Source organism: Numenius arquata, chromosome 2 (assembly GCF_964106895.1).
Source record: "Numenius arquata chromosome 2, bNumArq3.hap1.1, whole genome shotgun sequence".
NCBI classification, from domain to species: Eukaryota; Metazoa; Chordata; class Aves; order Charadriiformes; family Scolopacidae; genus Numenius; species Numenius arquata.
In genome coordinates, this window is record NC_133577.1 from 70762675 (window position 1) to 70783283 (window position 20609).

A 20609-nucleotide genomic window follows, 5' to 3' on the forward strand; every position below is an offset into this window, starting at 1 on the left:
AAATTTAGCTGAGTCTTAACTTCATTAGCAGTGTCTAAATGCATTAGCCATATGCTCCTCAGCATATGGGTAAATACATAACAATTTATTTTCATTAGGGTTTTCTTACAAGTGCTGCTAACCCAAGCTCCACTAGAAATGTTTACAACATGACACGTCTCTTCAGATAAGAAGCTGGCCTTCTGTACAGCAAGTCAGCCTGAAAGGGTGGCAAACAAGATACTTCCCCCGCCCTTTCCGAGAGTAGGAAGATACAGCTGCTTGTGGATCTGATCCGCTGCAACTAGCTGGGATCGGTTTCTGCAAGGCTTTATATTAGAATGAGTAATAGAAGGCTTTGGAGAACTGCCTGTTCAAACGTCTGCCGTGAAATCCCTGGTTTTACAGAATCACAGAGTGGTAGGGGTTGGAAAGGATCTTTGGACGTCATCTAGTCCAACCGCCCTTGCTATAGCAGGTTGCACAGGAATGCATCCAGTATTCACTGTGTTCTTTCTTCTGGACTGCCTACCATGCACCTTGGGTGGCATCACCTCCTGGTAGCTTTGTCTGGATGTAAGTCTCATGGCCTTATGGGTTCTCCCCCCTTCCTCCCCTCCCCAGGAAGGACATAAAGATGAAATATAGCTTTCCCTAAGAGGTGCTGAGCGTGAAATTGGGTCTTAGACATGGCCCGTAGTCAAATGGATGCAGTGCTGGGAAGGGCGGGATGGGTTTGCAGGAGGGGTGCTGGAGCAGGGCTTTGAGGGCTTCCGTAGCTGTGTACATGGCACAGATGCAAAGTAGCCATTGCGTGCTCGGGCTTCTCTTAATCTGTCAGAAATAAACGAAATATTATATTCCGGAGTGCTCTTTTTCGGTTAAACATTTATACAATTTGATCCATAAATGTAAGTTGCCTAGAAAGATGTGGAAGTGTAAGGACCAATCTTGTCTAAGAGGTATAAAGATCTAAAGTTAATCTAATTCTCCACGTCCTCAGAGGTGTCAGCGCATGTCTAAGTGTAAATGATAATGTGAAACTGGAATCAACCAGAGGTGGATTCTAATCAGGTTTGTCTGAGAACTGACTGGGTTTTTTGTGGTTGGTTTTTGTTTTGTTTAAGAAAGGGGGGGTGGGGAAAAAGAGTAGTTTTTCAACAGGAAGTCTTAACAAACCTGTGTGCTTTTAAAACAGGTATTTCAAATTGCTGCTCTTTCATTCTGTTTTCACCAGGCAATGCAGTGAAATGGATGGTACAGTCTTGGGTTGTCCTTGCACTTTTTAACTTTTCATTTTGTTTCTTTGTTATTAACCTTTTTTTCCTGCTTCCGTTTTGTAATTTTTAAATATTCCATGGATTTTAGATGATCTCTATTAAGGCAGAGGGAAAAGTGAAATGTTCTTTGGATGGTTGCACTGGTGCAACTTTAAATATTCAGGTAGGAAAAAAACAATGACTCACTGAACATTATTGATTTTTATCTCGCCCCGTGACAAGAAAAAAATAAAATTACAAGCAAGAGAAAAAGAAATTGAAACCTATATGTATGTTTAAAAATACTCCCAACAACATTTTTTCATAATAAACCGTGCTGAAACCCCATTAAAATAATTGCAAATTAGTCTTTGCTATTTTATGAGCTTTCATAGAATCATAGAATGGTTAGAGTTGGAAGGGACCTTAAAGATCATCGAGTTCCAACCCCCCTGCCATGGGCAGGGACACCTCCACTAGAGCAGGTTGCTCAAAGCCCCGTCTAGCCTGGCCTTAAACACTTCCAGGGATGGGGCATCCCCAGCTTCCCCGGGCAACCTGTTCCAGTGCCTCACCACCCTCACAGTAAAGAATTTCCTCCTAATATCTAATCTAAATCTTCCCTCTTCCAGTTTAAAACCATTACCCCTTGTCCTGTCACTACATCTCCTGACAAAGAGTCCCTCTCTGGCTCTCCTGTAGGCTCCCTTCAGATATTGGAAGGCTGCTATGAGGTCTCCCTGGAGCCTTCTCTTCTCCAGGCTGAACAACCCCAGCTCTCTCAGCCTGTCCTCGTAGGGGAGGTTCTCCATCCCTCTGATCATCTTCGTGGCCCTCCGCTGGACCCGTTCCAACAGGTCCATGTCCTTCCTGTGTTGAGGACTCCAAAGCTGGACACAGTATTCCAGGTGGGGTCTCACGAGCGCAGAGTAGAGGGGTAGAATCACCTCCTGCGACCTGCTGGCCACGCTTCTCTTGATGCAGCCCAGGATGCGGTTGGCTTCCTGGGCTGCCAGTGCGCATTGCCGGCTCATGTTGAGCTTCTCATCCACCAACACCCACAAGTCCTAGTTTCCATGCATTATATCTGATGGCTTTTTTCAATTCTGGGCATATGCAAAGCTGTTAACTTTTCATAGGTAGCATGGTGCCAGAGGTGATTTAGGTAGGATTAATGAAAGTTGGGCTATAGGAGCCATAAGAAGTCACATGTGATGATGAGTTAAGGAGTTTAAGTATTCTCTGGGAAGTTGAGTGGAACTTTAAACACGGTGATAATGTTCTACTCAAGGAAAGGGAAAAAGATACATGGCAAGAGCAGGGTTTGGAGGGAAGTGTCCCTTTGGACACACAGGAAAAGGGGATAGGGAACCACAAAATCTTCATTGATTTGCCTCCATTTGCTTTTATGTCTATATACTGAGAGGAAAGAGCAAGCCCTGGATAGGATAAGGCACATTGTGGCTCTACAAAGAGGTGTTAACAAGAAATGTGTGATTTGATATATGATTTCTGCAAAGGTTACACCTTGCAAAGGGATGAACAAATCTACCTTGATCAGTTAATACCTGGCAACGTATAATGTATTGTGAAAAGAGTGCGACAAAGCAGCTGGAGGAAGGGTGGTTGAGTTATCCTTCTTTGTGTTCCACATCTGAGGACAGTCTTGGACAGGAGCACCTTGCAGCCAAGGTGAGCTGGAAAAGGTTCTCGATCGCATACAAGGGGGAAATGTAAGAGCTCTGGGGAAAAAAAGCTACAGTTGATGACCTTATACCAGGGGTCTCTATTTTAATAAAGAGTCTCATATAGTTCATGACAGATAGAATTAGGGACCATGCAAGTATCTTGTAGTTATATTTGTGTTTATATTTTTCACTACCTTTTTTTTTTTTTCCCCAATGCCCCAGGGAGCCATCTCGAAGACCTCATAAACGCAAGATTTCATTTTCTAATGCTATTTCATTTCCTGGATGGAGGACCTGCCACGAGAAGACCAGACCTCAAATTATAATAGCCCTATAAATAACTCCCTAAGGCAAAAGGAAAAAAGAAAGCCTTTGAAAGACAACCACAAATGCAAAAATGGAGGTGTTTGGGTTCTTGCAGAACCAGACTAAGCAGCTCTAGTTAGGACGTCATTAATTTAGTGTAAAGTTTTTTGGGGTTTCCCTATTTCTCTCTGTGCGCTGTTTACTTACAAACCTATACCTAAAAAGTCCTGTGAGACCTTTTGCTTGAGTTTAATTTTCTGCAGTGTTCTGGTGCCTTTTGGCCTGTCTTTAGAGCCTGCTAGAAAATGGAGTTTCCAGGTAAAATTGAAAACAATCCAGCAAACTGACTAAAACAAATCGAATCACAAATCAAGTAAAAATAGTCTGAAGACACAACTTTTTCTTCTTTCTGAGTGAAGTTGTTTTATTTCAGCAGACCCAGACTGTCTGCCTGCTTTCCACTGGAAATCTGTGCAGAATTGGCACATCGACTAGAATAAAAACATTCCCGAGGAATCGGCATATTCTGTCAAAACATTTGAACAGCTCCTGTCTCCCGGCGCACAGCACTGCCGCGGAGCTGGCACAGGGAACTCTGCAATGCACGGTGCCGGCTTCCCCTCCAACCTCACATCTCGAATCCACCTTTTTCACATCACTATGGGCAAAGGGCTTCAGTTTAAATTATATTTAGGTGTGGTGGGAGTAGAGGAGGAGGTTTGTGAGAGCCTTTTGCACCATGGCACGACCTATGCAAGGGCCATCCTTTCTGTGTTCCCGCAAAGGCTGTGTTGTATATGTGAGGAAAAGTCAGGAAGGTCAGGCTATAGGAGCCCAGTATCTTCCTGTAGAAGTCTGGGTCAATGTACTGGCCAGGGACAGCCAGGCTGGCAAAGCTGAGCTCCAGGGACAGGATTCCCCCTTGACAGATTCCTCTGTGCCAGGCCTCTCACTGCTCCATGACTCTGCTATGTGTGAGATCAGCCTCCAGCAGCAAAGTTCAATCCCTGTGTTGCAGAGCAATGATAATTTATTTTTTGTTATGACTTGATTAATTAAAAAAAGAAAAAAAAGAAAATTGTAATCTTGGCTAGAGGAAGATACGCAGCAATTACAGAACGTAACTAAGCAAAGTGTGATTAGCCTCAGCCTCTGCAGCAGGACACTGATTACTTTACTTTTGCTAAGTAGTATCTTAGTCCTCTAAGCACTGAAATGGAGGGGGTCTTGCCAGTAGACTCTACTCGGTATGAATGAGAGTGGTAAAATCAGGCCTGCGGCCAGTTTACTGGAGGTGGTGTCTCCCTGTTATTGAGACCAATTGCTTAGGAATGTAATTGTATCATTCCTGTTATCAAAATTGATATTCCCTGACTGACAGCAGCTAAATGAGTTTTTATTTTTGCAGAATTTCTGGGCTGTTGCATGATAAGGCGTTGTGGTGGACAGCGTGCAGTCAGTGGTTTGAAACAAAGGAAGTTTTTCTTCATATTTGAAAATGTGATGTGTATTAAGCAATGTTTTACTGTTCTGATGAACTAGCAGATGGTGTCCTTTAAGGCTGCATGTGTGAGAGTAGCCTGTTTGAATGAGCATTGTACCTACTTGTCTAAGCCCTGTCCAGCAGAAAAAATAATTTATAAAATAACATAAAAGTAAACAAAGTGGGAAGGCAAGCAACCCTATGTATGTGCTTGTCTTATACACCGTGGCACATGCCTACGTAGCAATTCAGAGCCATTTTGATAAAAGTGGCATGATTGAGAAATGTGATGGAGGAGAATGATCTGTGCCCTGCAGAGCATGGAGGACAGGGTGGCTAAGAAACAGGCCCTAGCTCCGCTCGGGTTAGTGGCAGCGCAGCAGTCTTATAGGGATTGGGTTGTGAATGTGCATTCCTAACGCTATTACTTATCCCCTGGGCCAGAAGGGCCAGATGTGTTGCATAGGCAGCATGTTTAATCTGTGAGTGATCAATTCTGATGGATCCCCTCCAGCCAGGCCAAAAGTTACATTACTGGGCCCCAGCCCATTTCAAGTAGAAAGACAAGACCACCCAATCTGGTGCCTTTAGGGAAGGAAAAAGGTGGGATTACTGTGATTACTATGATTAATAATTTCACATTTTATGCGAGCAGTTTTACACTCTATAGCCAAAATGCTTTTATACTGGTGCCTAACCCAAGGCAGCTAAAGCCACCCTGTGGTACCTAAAAGCTTAATTAACCGTATGATTCTCACAGGAATTAACAGGTGTTATTACTTTCAAATGTTGCTATGACTCCTTTTCTTTTATTTAGTTGTGCAAAGTCTAGCATGCTGCACATGTAAATTTTGGCTGGAGCCAAAACCATGCTGACAAAATAAGGTCACCTCTGGGACTGAGGTGAAGGCAACTTACCACAGTATGGCCACATGGGAGAGGAAAACCTGTTAAAATCCTTCTATGGACAGTTATGGTAAATATATGTTAAAAGGCTTTGAGATCTTGCACAATGGTGAGCCCTTCTCTTCCTGGGAGAGGTAACAGGCTGAAACAATGTTGCCAGAATTGAAGGCTCTTTAATATATTATATTACTGCCTCACAGAGGTCTGACTGAGACTCGGGTTTGTGCAGATTTACCACTGTCCTAAGACCACGGCAGTCACTTGATTTGCTAAAAGCTTATCATCTGCAGAGGCAGACATGGAAGAAATTAATTGTTCTCGTGGTATTATGGGCAAGGAAACTAAGGACTGTGGCTATAAAAGTTTCACTTCACCACCCGTTGAGACCACTTGGCCAAGTGCCCTCTGTCTTCGCTGAGCGTGGGAGCAAGTAGCCAGTGACTCCTCCAAGCCTGTGCAGAAGGAGGTGGTGGCAAGGCTGCAAAATGCATCTGCATCCAGGGGGCTCTGGCTCAGCGACGCAATCGCTGCCGCCTTCTCAGAGCCTCCTGGTGCTACAGGAAAAGTTTATAATACATGGAGGAGGATAATGCCTTAAACATCCCCGCTGGAATAAACAGGCACCTTAAGTCGAGAGTTCAAGCACAACTTGCTTTTCTACTACTTCTGTAGTCAGTCTGGTAATTTTTGTTTGGCTTAGGAAAAATAGGAATAAGTGTTAAATTAATGCTTAAAAGATTGCCTCTCTTCAGAGAAATTTGTTATCCTTTTCTCATTTTCAACAAGGAAAACTTGCTTTTGCAGCAGAGATTTTGACATTAAGTGCCTTGATAGAATAATAGGTGTGAGATGGATTGCAATCTATTGCCTTCAGACTTTGCCAATCATAAACTAAAATCAGTTAATGCATTGAGTTAAATCTTGCTATATTGTACAATGTGCTAGTAGCTAGTATTAAAAAAATCAATCCAGAAAATATATTGATTATATTATCTCCATAGCAACAAACAATAATGGGATAATGTTAGCTTAATAATTGTGCTTTGTGAAAACCTTTCAGAATAATTACTGCATTGTGGTCTTTTCACAATGTGGAATGCAATAACGCTTCTTCCTTGACTGCAGTCACCATCAGCACTGCGTCAAGAGATGCTGTTTTTGTGTGCATGCATATGTATTCATGGGTAATTTTGCTCTGGGTGAAACAATTTAGCAGACTATTTTGGGATCCATTTTTAAATGGTCAAGACCACAAATTGGCAATTGTTTTCTATGTGGTTTGTTTTCTCCCACCTCCTTTGTCAACTGGCTACTGTAAAAAGAGGCCGTTAACATTCTTTATCCTGTGTCTGTCTTTACAAGGCACAAAGATTTTGGCACGTCACAAAACTGAATGTCCAGCTCCAAAGCTGTTCCTTTAATTGAATTTCATCTATCATCCTCTAGAAATGACCTGTTCTACAGGAGCCGAGATATTTTCTTGTGTACTGGAGGACCTGATTCTCTTGCACATCCTGCATTGTCATATAAATAACTTGAGGTTGCTATGAATAAATATATATATATTCTTACATATAAGTAGGGGTGTGCGCGTATAATATTTTTAGCTTGAAATTTTAGCAAGAGAGTCAGATGAATAGACATACACACTATTCATCTGGGTCTTGCTTTTATTTTTACTTCCAGATCCACCCCGTAATTTTGATCTTGAATGAAAAAGAGGTGCTGACCCACATCTGTGATGGAGAGGCCAAGTTTTTAGAGTGATCAAAAAAACCCCATATTAACCAGCCTCTAAACTGTCCTGTCTCTATGAAAGCTCTCGGGGACCTTGCAGTGGATCAGGAGTCATTTCATCTTCTGGTTGTGCCAATATTTCTTGATGTACCTGTTGCACAAGGGCTGGGTTTAGAGATCAGCCAGCAGAAAGTAGGTTGCTGCCAGGTGTTGCACCGGCAGGAGATTCTCCATGGCTTTCATAGGGTGTCCTGCTATCCCCAGTGATATGATGGGATGCCCGTTTTACTTCCCAGGGCATGAATGGATGGCCGTTTTCCTAGGGGACAAACCAGGGACAAACTGATGTCAGATTAAATTTTTAGCATCATTTTTTAACAGTGCATCATATCATCTTGATTCTTACTCCTGAACAGAATTTGCCCTTCAAATGGACCATAATTTGTTTTCTTACTATTTACCAGACAGGTGTCCCTTTTTCTTTGAGGACCATCGGGAGAAAGCCCCTACCTTGGAACTACTAATTACAATATGGGACCATCTTGGAGCCAAGAATGTGCAAACCCCGAACTCTGTAGGTGGTGGCAATTTGGTACCAAATACGTAAAAAATACAGTACAGTGCAAGCGCTGACAGTTTTTTAACATCTTCATGAGGAGCTTGATTGTGCTGTTGTGCCATGCTGTTGCTTTCCTCTAGACTCCCTCCAGTTTGTTGCTTTATGGGGAAGGTGTGATGGAAGAGTTGCTTTCTGTCCCAGGCAGCAGTTACTTTCTGCCAGTGCTCCAGTCCCCTAGGAATGTGGTTAATTCACAGGGAGAGAGAGGAGAGGTGGTTGCTCTCGACTTTGTGCCTTGTGCCAAAGCATCTAGTTCTGTATAGCTGTTGTACTGAATGAGGGTGCCAAGCCTCTCTCTCCTTTCCTGGGTGCAGATGAATGCAGTTATGAAAGGGCAGCTAAATGCATCAGTTCCTCTGGAAAATATCTGGTATTTGCAGGTGTGTAGCATCATTCATTTAAAAAAAAAAAAAAAAAAAAGGCCCAAATGGATTGACAAGGTGCTTTTTCTGATGCTGCTGCAGAATGCAGCCCTGACTGGTGATCTAGAAACAGAATTGAATGTCTGACATGAGCCAATTCTTGATGATCCATGCTTGGATCGTACCAGCTGCCACATGGGTAACTTAGGTCTTAAATGGTGTTTGACGTCAGGACAGAATATGAGGAGTAACTTACTGTATGAAAATCAGGAAATTTTGTTGGAATAATGATTTTAAGATAGGCAAAGAGTCAACAGCCTGGTGTGGTGTGGCTGTTGGGGCTGCAGCTGGTCTTATTCTCAAAGAGATAAAACTGTTCTGCTCTGCGTAGGATCGCACAACACACTTCTGTCCATAATGGTTTAGGGTAGGTCTGTCCTACCTGGTGGACTGTTGGTCTGGGAGCAGGATGAAGCACACCGAGTGTTTGTTCACATGGCTGGGGTGAAGATGCTTGTAGCTTAGCAGCGACATGCCACCTTGTGCCCTGCTGAATGTATGGGCTCGCCTCAAAGCTTGTGTCTGTGTCAAGCTGACTTGTCTACCCTTAACCTTGTGGCTTTTACAGAGGTGCCATGTGATAGATGGTAGCAAAAAGGGATCTGTCATGCCTGTGCCTGGCCTGTCCATGGCACAGATAGCAGCATGCTCTGTTCTGCATCAGAGGCCAGTACAATCTATAGGGACATTTTGCTCTTTTCATGCTTGAGAGCCTGCATCCATACAAGGTGGGAAGTAGACAAGAGGAAGCTGGGCTTGTCCAGCTATGTTAAAGTACAGAAATAGTCCTAGTATCTTTCAGTAATGCATTAAGTGGCATGATTAATGTCTGTTACATGTAATGCTCTTTCCAGGTCTCTTCCCTTGATGGAGTACTCTGTGTGCAGCATACTGCTTTGATTTCAGCACTGTTTTGTGTCTTAGCGTCATCACGATTAAAGATTGAAATTTGGGAGCTGAACACGGATGGAATTTGTGATAATCTTTACTTCTTTCAGATATATGTTTCATAGTTTCCAACTTGGTGGTCACAGATAATTAAGTGGCATTGATTCTAAAATCAGCTCATAAACACTGTAGAGAACCCTAGCACTATACAAGGGCAATGTCTCTAAGGAGGCCAAGATATTATCACCCACTGGTTGAGTAACGTTACTTCCTAAAGCTGAGGTTTTCTTGAAACTTCCCTGTCTAAATAGTATTCACTTAGACACTAGTGAGTTAAAGCAATATGAGATAGCCCAGAGTTTGCACCTGAAGAAGAAAGCTTAAACACTGTCATCCTAATTCTGTAGGTGAGGATGCAAGATTTGCACATGGACATGTAATTTTTCCAGTATTTATTTCAAAGTCTGTTTGCGCTCTATGACACCTAAGAGAGACTACTGCACAATGGGATTAATTGCAACTTTTTATCCTTAAAAATTACATTTTCATAATCTGAAGGAATCTTCTATTGATGCATCTGAGAAAGAGGGGGACACTCTTCAAAAAGTGGGTAAACTCCTTGGAGAAAAAAAGGGTCCCTGTCTTCCTTTCTTGAGAAAGAAGTCAACTTTCATTTCTCCAAATGCCAATTTGTTGGCCCCTAAACAGTGCTGTGTTGTCAGAGTACTCACAAAATATTTGCTATCCTGAGATTTATCTAGCATGTCTGTCTGTCCTACAAGAAGTTGTTTCTATTTCTTTAAAGTCTGCAATTACTGCTTTGCTTCCCTTAAGGGAGGCCAGCAAAGAAAACTAATAAATTTCATTCACCATTAGTAAGATGTGCTGAATGCTTACGCTAATCCATCTGAGAGACATTGAGCACACAATGAAAATACACGTTGCAATGGTCTTCTATTGCACAATGAATTCCCTCCTATAGAGAGCACTGTAATTCTCTGTTTTCCTGTTGTAATTTGAGGATGTAGAAATATTAAGAAAGGCAACAAAGATGGTTAGCGATCCAGTGGAATTACATATAAGGAGAGATTGTGTAGGAGAGAATTACACTCAGTTTGGAAAGAAGACGACTTACAGAATCATAGAATAATTTGGGTTGGAAGGGACCTTTAAAGGTCATCCTGTCCAACCCTCCTGCAATGAGCAGGGACATCTTCAACTAGATCAGGTTGTTCAGAGCCCCATGCAACCTGACCTTGAATGTCTCCAGGAATGGGGCATCTGCCACCTCTCTGGGCAACCTGTTCCAGTGTTTCACCACCCTCATTGTGAAAAATTTCTTCCATATATCTACTCTGAATCGACCCTCTTTTAGTCTAAAACCATTACCCCTTGTCCTATCACAACAGGCCCTGCTAAAAAGTTTGTCCCCATCTTTCTTATAGGCCCCCTTTAAATATTGAAAGGCTGCAGTAAGGTCTCCCCGGAGCCTACTCTTCTCCAGGCTGAAAGACCCCAACTCTCTCAGTCTTTCCTCACGGAAAAGGATCAGCCTTTCTGATAATTTTTGTGGCTCTCCTCTGGACTTGCTCCAACAGGTCCATGTCTTTCCTGTGCTGAGGGCTCCATCACTGGACACAGTACTCCAGGTGGGATCTCACAAGAGTGGAGTAGTGGTGCAGAATCACGTCCCTCGCCCTGCTGGCCATGCTTCTTTTGATACAGCCCAGGATGCTTAGAAGAGATTTAGTAGAAATTACATACTCCAGTAAAAAAAAAAAAAAATAAAAAAAATCCATCATTCCTTTCTCTTTTTTCTAGTTTTTTGACTTATTATAAATATATGTTTATCACAGGATCAGAAATTGCAGTGAGTCTGTAAGACCTCATATGGAGCCTTTCATGAACACACATTGCACAAATTGTATTTCTCTTTGTACATGTCTTCATAATGACATGTTTTCTGTTTTTGATAAAGGTTCCTAGAAGCCTGAATAGGTGTCTTCTGTGACATTTACTATTAAGTAAAATGAGGGCCTAGCAGGTTTAAGTGTTATCTAGACAATAGTCCTAATAAAAATAGTAAGGTTGCAATTATAGCTCTGCAGCAGATATAAACAAGGTCTAAGCTAATGTCAGGCAACTTCCAAATAGATAAAAAGAAATATTATTTTAGCTAGTGTAATCAGTCTGGAGAATTCATCATTGCAAGAATCAGGGAGTCAAATACAGCAGCTGGAATAATTTGAGGGTCTGGATAATTTTATGACTAATTATATTTGTAGCTATGCATATTATGATAAGAGTAATTGAATCTTAAGCTAACAGTTGGGTGAGGGAGAAACCTCCCTCTATTTAAAGCATTTCAGAGTTAACCGCGTATGTAGGGTTGTTTTCCTCTTGCCTTTCTCCAAAGCCTCAGGCATGAGATACGTCTGAAAGCTCGGAAATAGATCGCATTTGTTGATATTCCTATCTCATACGCTGTCTGTGTTTCTGTGGCAGAGAAGGAATGGGTTTGTAAGATACCAAGAAGAAGGACTGAGAAACCTGCAACTTGTCTCTGGCTCTACCATTGACTTCTTGTGTGGCATTTGGCAAATTGCTTAGTCTTCTGTACTTCCAACTCCTCACCTGTGACAGATGGGCACTTAACCATCCCGGAGATGTTGTGGAAATGAAGTTTGTAAAGTGAAATGAGATTGAAAAGAGAGAGACAAAAAGAAACCGAGAATCATTGCAGTATGCCAAATTAATGTCTGAAGCTGTATCTATGTGGGAATGCCTTGGAAAGCTAAGGTGAATCAACTAGAAGTGTGAATGCAGCATGCACATATGAAAGTGCAGTAAATCTTTTCCACAAGAAGAGTTTCTTTTATTCTGGAAGTGGCTGTGTATGTATCACCCTGAGGGGCTGGTGTAGATGGGCTGGGTTGTTCACCCTACACTCCATTTTTTCTAAGAATCCACATCTTATCTCCTGTGTCTCAAAACCCTCCTTGAGATTCTTGCCCCTGCTATTCCGACTGGGAGGCTGTTCTAAAATCTCACTGCTTTGATAGTCAATAACTTTCATCTAATTTCTAGCAACATTTATCCGTGGCCAGTTTATACTCACTTGATCTTTTAGTAATGCAGATCTTTATATTAAATAGATATTTTTCCCTCCCTGATGATTACTCCCAGTACATTTATAGACAGCAAGCATGTCTCCTCCCTTTGGTCTGCTAAAATGAACCTTTGGTTTGCTAAAATGAACTCTCCTAATTACTACTTGTAAGACAGGCCTTCTGTTCCCTGAGGATCCTTGTAACCCTTTTCTCCACTCATTCCATTTTTAATTCATTCCTTTTGAACGTTGCTCATCAGATTTGCATGCAGCATTCCAGAGAAAGCATATCCCAGATATTCTACTTTTGTAGTTTCCATCATACTTGTTCATCATTATCCTGTGGTTGATGTGTCCATCCAGGTTTTTCCCCTTCTCTGTCATTTTCAAACAATAATCTACTACTGCAGAAATTCTTGGAGTTAACATAGTCCCTCTAAGGGCATGGAGATTTGCTTTCAACTGAAGACTCTACTCTGTTCCAGTTGTTCAGGTTCTTTAGGTCATCCAATTCCTCTGATATGACAATCTCAACTTCTCTGCCTGCTAAGGAAAGAATCTGTCTTTCAACCCAGAGCCATGAATGTACTTCTCTAAAGTCTGTCTGCTTTTTGTGCCCAAGTCAGTCCTCAAAAAGGCTTGTCCCAAGACTGACCTTTGAGAAATATGAGTTTCCTTCTTTCCTGCCCGTACTTTTTCTTTCAACTCAGTCCATACTCATTTCCCTATAGCTTGCATATTTAGCGTCTCTCAGTTTTTATCATGAGCTTCATCATTGTGGGTGTGATGACTGTTCGCGTGCCACCAGACCAAATGCATTACTGAAGCCTGTGTACATCTTCCACTGTTCCCGCACCTAGAAAATAAGTTATCTTCCCAAAGAAAGACAACATGCAGTGTATCCCATTTCCCATTCTTCTGACCCTCTTTCCTTTAGGTATTTGCTGTGAAGCAGGGTGCCAGGTTGTTACCAGTGGGACAGAAGTGATGCCTGAGGGACTGTTAACTGGCTGCAAGCTGCTCCGTCCAGCCATGCCACTTACGCGGCACTGGTGCCTACGACTCAAATGTTAAAAACGTGGTGGGGTTTGTAAGAAAAATCTGAGGACTGTGTGTGTTCCATGCACTGGGAAACCTTGCATGCTATTGAGGTCAGGTTTGCAATTGCGTATTTACTTGCTTGGCTTCCCCTCCCTCCCGCCGACTCTTCAGTTACCAGCCTATTAGAATCAGCCATTAACCTGGTTAATGGGGAGAGACAGCAAATACCAGAAAGGATGATGTGCTTTTCTTAATTCCCTCTTGGAAACCTGACTGTTCTAAACTGTAAATGTCTCAAGCAAAGGCTGAAAAGGGTCCAAAACATGTCTTGCTTTTGTAATGCAGGCACACCCAGGCAGAGGAGAATGAGATGAGGCTGTGCTCTCCTTAGGACTTCACTGGGAAGTGATCTTTGGAGGTGAAAGGGTAGTGACCTGCCAAAACTGACAAGGTGGCTTTGATCTGGATGTGTGCAGGCTTTGGGGTGGTGAATTGGTGTGACTGAATCGTGCTGTGCTTTCTGATCATTTTGGGTGATATGATTCATTAAGGCGATATCCCGATATCATCTGATTCTTTGGGTGATATGACTTGATCCTAAGAGCCTCTTCCCTCTCTGACCAGGGCAGGTAATGGACAGCAGAAGGAGAAGAGAACGATGAAAGGCACAGGGTAAGGGCAGAGTGAAAGGGAGAGCTCATGGAAGAGAGAAATCATCTTCTGGGGAAGGACCAGTTTCTCTGAACGCTGACATGACAGCTCCTCTTTCGAGACAGCGAGGGCTAATACAGCACACAGAATTAAACCTGCCCGGTTAGTTTTTGTTAAAGACCCGAAAAGATAGAAGGAAAAAAATTTACAATTTGTTTGGTATTTAGTTCAGGTAATTTTTTTTAATTGTGTAATGAGAACACATTGTCCAAATTTTCATATGCAGATTCAATTAGTGTTCAGTTAATTAGCCTTTACAGATGAGGATTAACTTAATTACATAACACTAACCTCTCTTAATAACTATTAAGGGTAGGAAGGCTGCTTTTAATAAATTTGGAAGGGCTATATGTGTTTTTTAAAATCTGAGATGGCATACACATAAATTAAACCAAATTACACACAGAGGACAGCCATTAAGGGTAACGATCAAAGGAAACAAACTATGTACATGGTTCGAAATAAGGCTGGTTAGAAGTTCATGCTGTTTTGCTCCTCCTGTCTGCTGGCATCCTAGTGTTTTCACTAGGGTTATTACTGGAGATGGTGTACAGTCTGGGGTCATTCCTTCAAAGTGGGCTGCAGTCTGATACAAGGTTGCTTTAATTAAATGTTAGCTTGTATTAAAAAAAAAAAAATCAATTTGGGTACTAGATTATGAGCAGTTTTTTGGTTTTTTTTTTTTTCCCCAGGTGGTCTAAGTAAAAAAGACATGTGAAGCCCATTGAATACTAAAAATCAGATCCATACATGTAACTCATTGTCATTATGTACCATAAATAACTGTATAGATTTTTGTCTCCTGATATGAGGTGTGCACTCAAAGAATGATGCTTTGGTTATTAATATCATAGTGAAACAGAACGTCATGTCTGACTACAGGGTGCTGAGAGTGGAGTGTATATGGGACTAGTGATGGGATGTGGTTTCTTTGGCTTCTGAGACACAGGTTTGAATCTGGACTGTTTTGGTAAGTGTCTGACATCAGGTAGCATGTGATTCTCTTCAGAAAAGGGCAACAAAAGAAGCCTTTCTTTTTCCCTTGGTTGTTCTTGCATGGTTTCACACTTGCAATGGATTTTGGTGGGCACACCGCATTGCTCTCCGCACGGCTCAGTAGCTTTCATAGCATTCAGTATACTACAAAATTCAAGGGCTCATGCATTCTGGAAGTCACTTTTTTGGAGTCTGAATTTTGAGCTACCATCAGGAGCATGCATCAGCTGGATCCCAACTATGTGGCCACTTTCAAATCATTTTATCTAATAATGTGCAAGGACTATAGCTAAGTTCATAAACCATGTGATTTATTTTCCAGCTGCTGCAAGTTGAAACATTACAAAGCATCCTCCACGCAGTCTGGGTCACTTTAAGTGTGAGTTTAAGCTTAAAGTCACTTAAGGCCCCATTTGCAGCCACAAGATCTGCAGGTATTGAGTAACTAGTAAGAATACGTTGGTTGTGCCTCATGTTAAACACCCCAAAAATTGAAATGCATGGTACTGCTGCCTCTTTCTGAAATGTTGGCTTAGTGCCTACACCCATTTTCGTCAAGGAGGAAAGATGACTTTGCTGCAGATTTTTCCTTACTGTGAAGAACTAGCAAGGTGAATATGCAACAAGGGAGAAATTGCTGAAGGATCTGTCTTGCAGTAGCAGAATCTATTGAAAAAAGGAAAGGGGATACTTGAGCCAACAGAGTCCTTTCTGAAGCCCTTTCATGTATGTGATGCTCAGGCATAAGACTCAATGTTCAGTATCTCAGGTGGTTGGCTATGGCCAGACTTGGCTCTGACTGATGTGGACCCAAATCTCGTTCCTTTCTATAGGGGTTGCACCTGTATCCCTGAGAGCAGGATTTGGCCTTGCGAGTGGTTCTACCCACGGATGCAGCTGATGATACATGCTCAGAGGAAGGGGAGAATGCAAATTCCCTGTAGGGAGGCAACCGCCAGCCACGTAAACAAAGAAGCCTTCTGGGTGTGCAGCAGTCAGCCCACTTGAGCTGCTGTTTCCATGGTGTACCAGATGCTGTAAAATATGCTTTCTTCAGGGAAAGAAGCTTTTCATACTCCTGCATTATCTTGTTTGATAATAGGCTGTCATCAGGCTGGTACTCACCATAGGGGCCACACACAGTAAGTTCCCCCTACCCCAACCCTTTCCTGAGTTGTTGACAATTCATATTCTGCAGCTTGCAAACAGAGAAAAAGCGAAGTGATTTTTCTGACTTGGAACAGCATTACTGACTATGTTTCTACATTTCATTGTTACGAGTGACTGTTTAATGCTCTACAGTTTCTCCTGATGCATGTGGTGTCATCTCAATACCATGCATTATTTTGCTATTCAGTTTCCTTCTGTTTTCCTAAAAAATTAGAATCATGTTTCCATTTTTCCCTGTTTACCCCCTTCTTAACCCCCACATTGCTTCATTATAGCTCTTATGACTGTTTAAGCCACTGGGTGCATGTCAGCAGGCACCATTTCTGAGATCGCTTCCTCTCCTTGTGTTCACCCTTTGGGTGGTCTTGAGTCAGCGCCGTCTCGATCTTCATTTTCTTGTGAAACAGTTGCTGCTGGTGGGCAGGTGCTTAGTTATCCTGTAAGTATTAAGTACAATTGCAATTATAAACCCGGACAAACATGCAGTAATGAGCCTTGGAGCAGATCGACCTCAGCTAGTGTAAATAAGTTACCAGAAGCACTTAGGAGGCTTGCTGTGCTTCAAACATGACTCATAGGAGGAGGAGGATGTTTTCAAGGTACCTGTCTACTGGAAGCCGTGTTCAGGGATGATGCTGCAAAACTGGCAGAGCTGTGTGGCATATCCCCTCACTGTGTACTGAGACCCTCACAGGTTCATTAGCCTTCCTGATGCCTATTGAGGAGAAACGTAAATGCCTTCATACGACCTCCAGCTGAAGGGCATGCCTTGACTTGTAAGGGATGCACACACATGTTCCCTCTGCCTTGCCTGTGCTCTGGCCACCACAGCCTTGCAGGGCTCTCTGTGGGATGTTTGCTCATCTTTCCCAGACAGCACGATGAGACCTGCTCCTGGGTGCTCACCATGAGGGGGCCAGGACAGCAGTAGGTCCCGAGGGTGGACGGCAGAGGCAGACAGTGGTGTGTATGTGTGTGCGGTGGTGTAGGACAAGAGTAAGCATCCCAAGGTATAGAGAACAAGTGTTTTTTTAACTCTCAAGGTTGCTTTCTCACAAGCTCTCCCAGAGAGAGCTTTTCAACTCCTTCCCTCCCCCATTTCTGTAGGCTTGTACTTCTCACTTTGGGGAAGCAAAACTAAGTGTGGTTAATTTTAAGCCAGTGCAATCATTTAGGAGACCTGGAGGTGGAAAACCAGTTATTGGTTAACAGGCCTGATTTGAAATGTGTTCTACCTGACCCCCTCTACAGTAGTGAGCCAGGAGCAGCATTTCCAAGAAGCCGGCTTTCTGGAAGGCTTTTTCACTGAATCATTTAAAGCCTAGGCTTCTTGTAAATGTTAATATCCTGCTGGCTTGCTGGAATGCAGCTGGTGGATAGAGCAAGTGCAATACCTATGTGTGTGCTCTCAATCCAAAGCAAAACTTAGCAGACGAGGTTCAGGCTGTAGTTTGGGATGTCCTTGGTGAAGGCTCAGGCTAGGAGGAGGGCAGACCTGGTTCGGCGTCATCTCACAAGACTGGAGGTACCTCTGCCCCGATGGCGTTGTGGGGCAGCTGTGCTTTGCACCCTGACTTTGACTCTGTCCCGGGTCGCGCTGGTGCCTCAGGGTGGCTGTAAATCTGTCAGCAGGGTTTAGGCGGGTTGGAGTCCCTCTCCCAGGCAAAGCGATCAGAACGCAGCAACGAGCTGAGCCTGCTTCACACAGTCTTAGATGGCCACTTGGAGAATAGAGCTGGGGCAGGGGGATTTGGCCCCAGGATTTCCCCTTGAACTAAAGGGGGAAGGCAGTAGGCAACCTTTGTAATGGTGAAATCATAACAATTGCAGGCTGAAATCCTGCTACTGCTGAAGTATCGCTCCAACAAAATGCAGGCTGGTGTGAATGTGTATATACCTTTTCCCCTCCTTCAGTGTCTGCAGATAAAAGCCTTTCTGATTGAGCAGTATGTATTTGTGGTATCACAAAGGCTTTTTCCACCTTAGTTTTTGTGTGCTAATGGATGAGACCTTTCTGCTTACCTTAGTAGTAAAGTATTTTTCAGGTGAAAAAATATCTCTCTCTCTTTTTTTTTTTTTTTTTTTTTCTTCACGCAATCATCTAAATCACCTCTTTCATAATTTCAACTTTAGCGTGTTTTCTTGCATGCCATCCGATGCTTCAGCTTTTTGTAGCTTAAGGAAAACATAAAGTTCTTGCCTTAACCTGGAGACGTATTGTCCTGTAGAATAAACATGTTGAAAGTCCAGGATTAAAAAAATTAAAAAGTACAACTGTATTAAAAATAAAAAAACATCCGAAAGGCTCTGTAAGAGGAGAACTGTAGGTCATGGCAAGTACTTGGTTAATTTGGGAGATAAGTAGGATAACTGTTTTTGATTGCCGGATTTTCTTTTCCTTAGTGTGGTAAAATGTTCCCAAAGCATACATGCATTACACGGTTCTGTTTATTTATGTCTATGGTTAACGCATTTACAATAGTTCATATTGTTCTAGTTAATATTCTGCAGTATGTCATAAAAAATAAGAAAGATTCAATATGAGGCATAAGTATTCTACTTTGTTAGTGAATTTTCTCTGAAGAATGAAGATAGATCACAATAGTCTTTCTTGAATTAATACAAATGCAGATTAATGCAGTCAGATGTGTTATTTTTCCATAAACAAGTTACAAACACAATGCAGTATGATTCTCAAATATCACAGTTTTGTTAAAACAGATTTTTTTATATTCATTTTTGGGGATACATTTTGCATACCTTCTTTCAGATTAATCAATTTGAATTCATGTAGGACACCAACAATTTAGTATAGTGGCAGGTTTATTTATATAAGTGGATACCAATTTTCATCAATTATGAAAACGAAACACACAGTAAAAATTCTAAAAGTTTGTTAAAATAAATCTCCTTACCATTCTGCAGTGTCCCAGGTGACTGCGTCATGCTAAACTCCAACTTAGCAGGTTTGAGTGATTTTTTAAAATAATATAACTAAAACAAGACAAACTCTCCACATTCCTTGTATTTCTCTTGAGTGTAGTTAGGTCATATACTTATTCTGTTATTAATTTCTCTCTCAGTTTTTCCATCCACACACATATCAGAAAAAAAATTATGAGTCAGGACCTCAAACATAAAATTAGTTTTATGAAAATTATTATTAAATGGTAACATATTTTGGAGTGTAAAACCCTGATGAAAACATGGATTTCCAGGTCTTTTTTGGGGTTGGGTTTTTTTTTCAGTCATCATTTCTAGACCCTACTCTCACAGACAGACAATGAGAGAAAGTTGAGGTGGTGAGTTAATACCATGGTTCTGCTAATTGAGGTTCAAAGCTTTGGTGTGAGTGTTAGCAACATTGTGTAATAGAGTTTCTGTTAAGTATTGTTCTAAGATACTTTGTTATTTTTCTTTTATCCAGGGCTTTTGGGAAAACCACACAAAACTCATTACAGAGTATGGACCTGTTTGTGGGTAAGCTTAGAAGTGCCATCAGCTTTCTTCTATTCTGTCTCTTGCTGTTTGGGTTTGTTGGGTGAGAGGAGAAAATGCTGAGATAAATTGTTCATCAAAATTCGTCGGAGTGTGGTGTTTCAGTTTGGGGGACAGAGGTGGAGGTTGTTTGATTACATGCAGAAAGTAACCTTGGCTTATTTTAGTTCAGCATTTGGTGTTGGACTTCTTTCTTCTCTTTTTAATTATGCACATAAAGTTTAGTCTTTTTCAGAACTATACAAAGCTACCAGCCTTCAATATTCTCTTTTCATCTGCATATTCTTTATACTTATGGTGAACAGTAGAAGTAATAATTTAACATCTTAAAAAACCCTCACCTAGATTATGAAATAGTATGAATTTGGTTCAGCTGTTGCTATCTGTATTTATGCAAAATTCCTACACTTAAAATGCAATGAAGTAGAGATCTGAAAGGAGGCATTCCTCTCCATATAGCTCAGCTCTGCTATCTTAGCAGTTTATTAGGAGTAAAGAGGGTTTCAGCAGTATAACCCTTCATACAAGCCTGTCCAAATTTCTGTGAATGTCATTTCTGTTCCAAGAACTACTTTCCAGTTGTCATCATTTTAAGTGAAAATGCAGTTATTTCATGGTAGCTTCTGTTGTTGTGGTCAGATGGTGTTTCTAGCACAACTATTACTTCATTATATAAGTATCAAGCAATATCCACAAAGTGGATATCCACAAATATCACAAAGTACTGACAATGTAAACATTTTTTTCCTGCATTATGCAAGGAGTTTAAGACGCTTGTAAGAGAGCATATATGAATG

General features: G+C 41.8%; 1 protein-coding gene across 1 annotated transcript in view; it reads left to right on the forward strand.

The window, feature by feature from the left end:
• The window catches only part of TBXAS1 (thromboxane A synthase 1), a 233858-nt gene that overhangs the window by 59577 nt on the left and 153672 nt on the right, over window positions 1-20609 (forward strand). The window contains exon 3 of the mRNA XM_074166688.1: window positions 19742-19794. Coding sequence (XP_074022789.1) covers window positions 19742-19794 — 53 coding nt within the window. The remainder of the gene's footprint in view (window positions 1-19741; window positions 19795-20609) is intronic.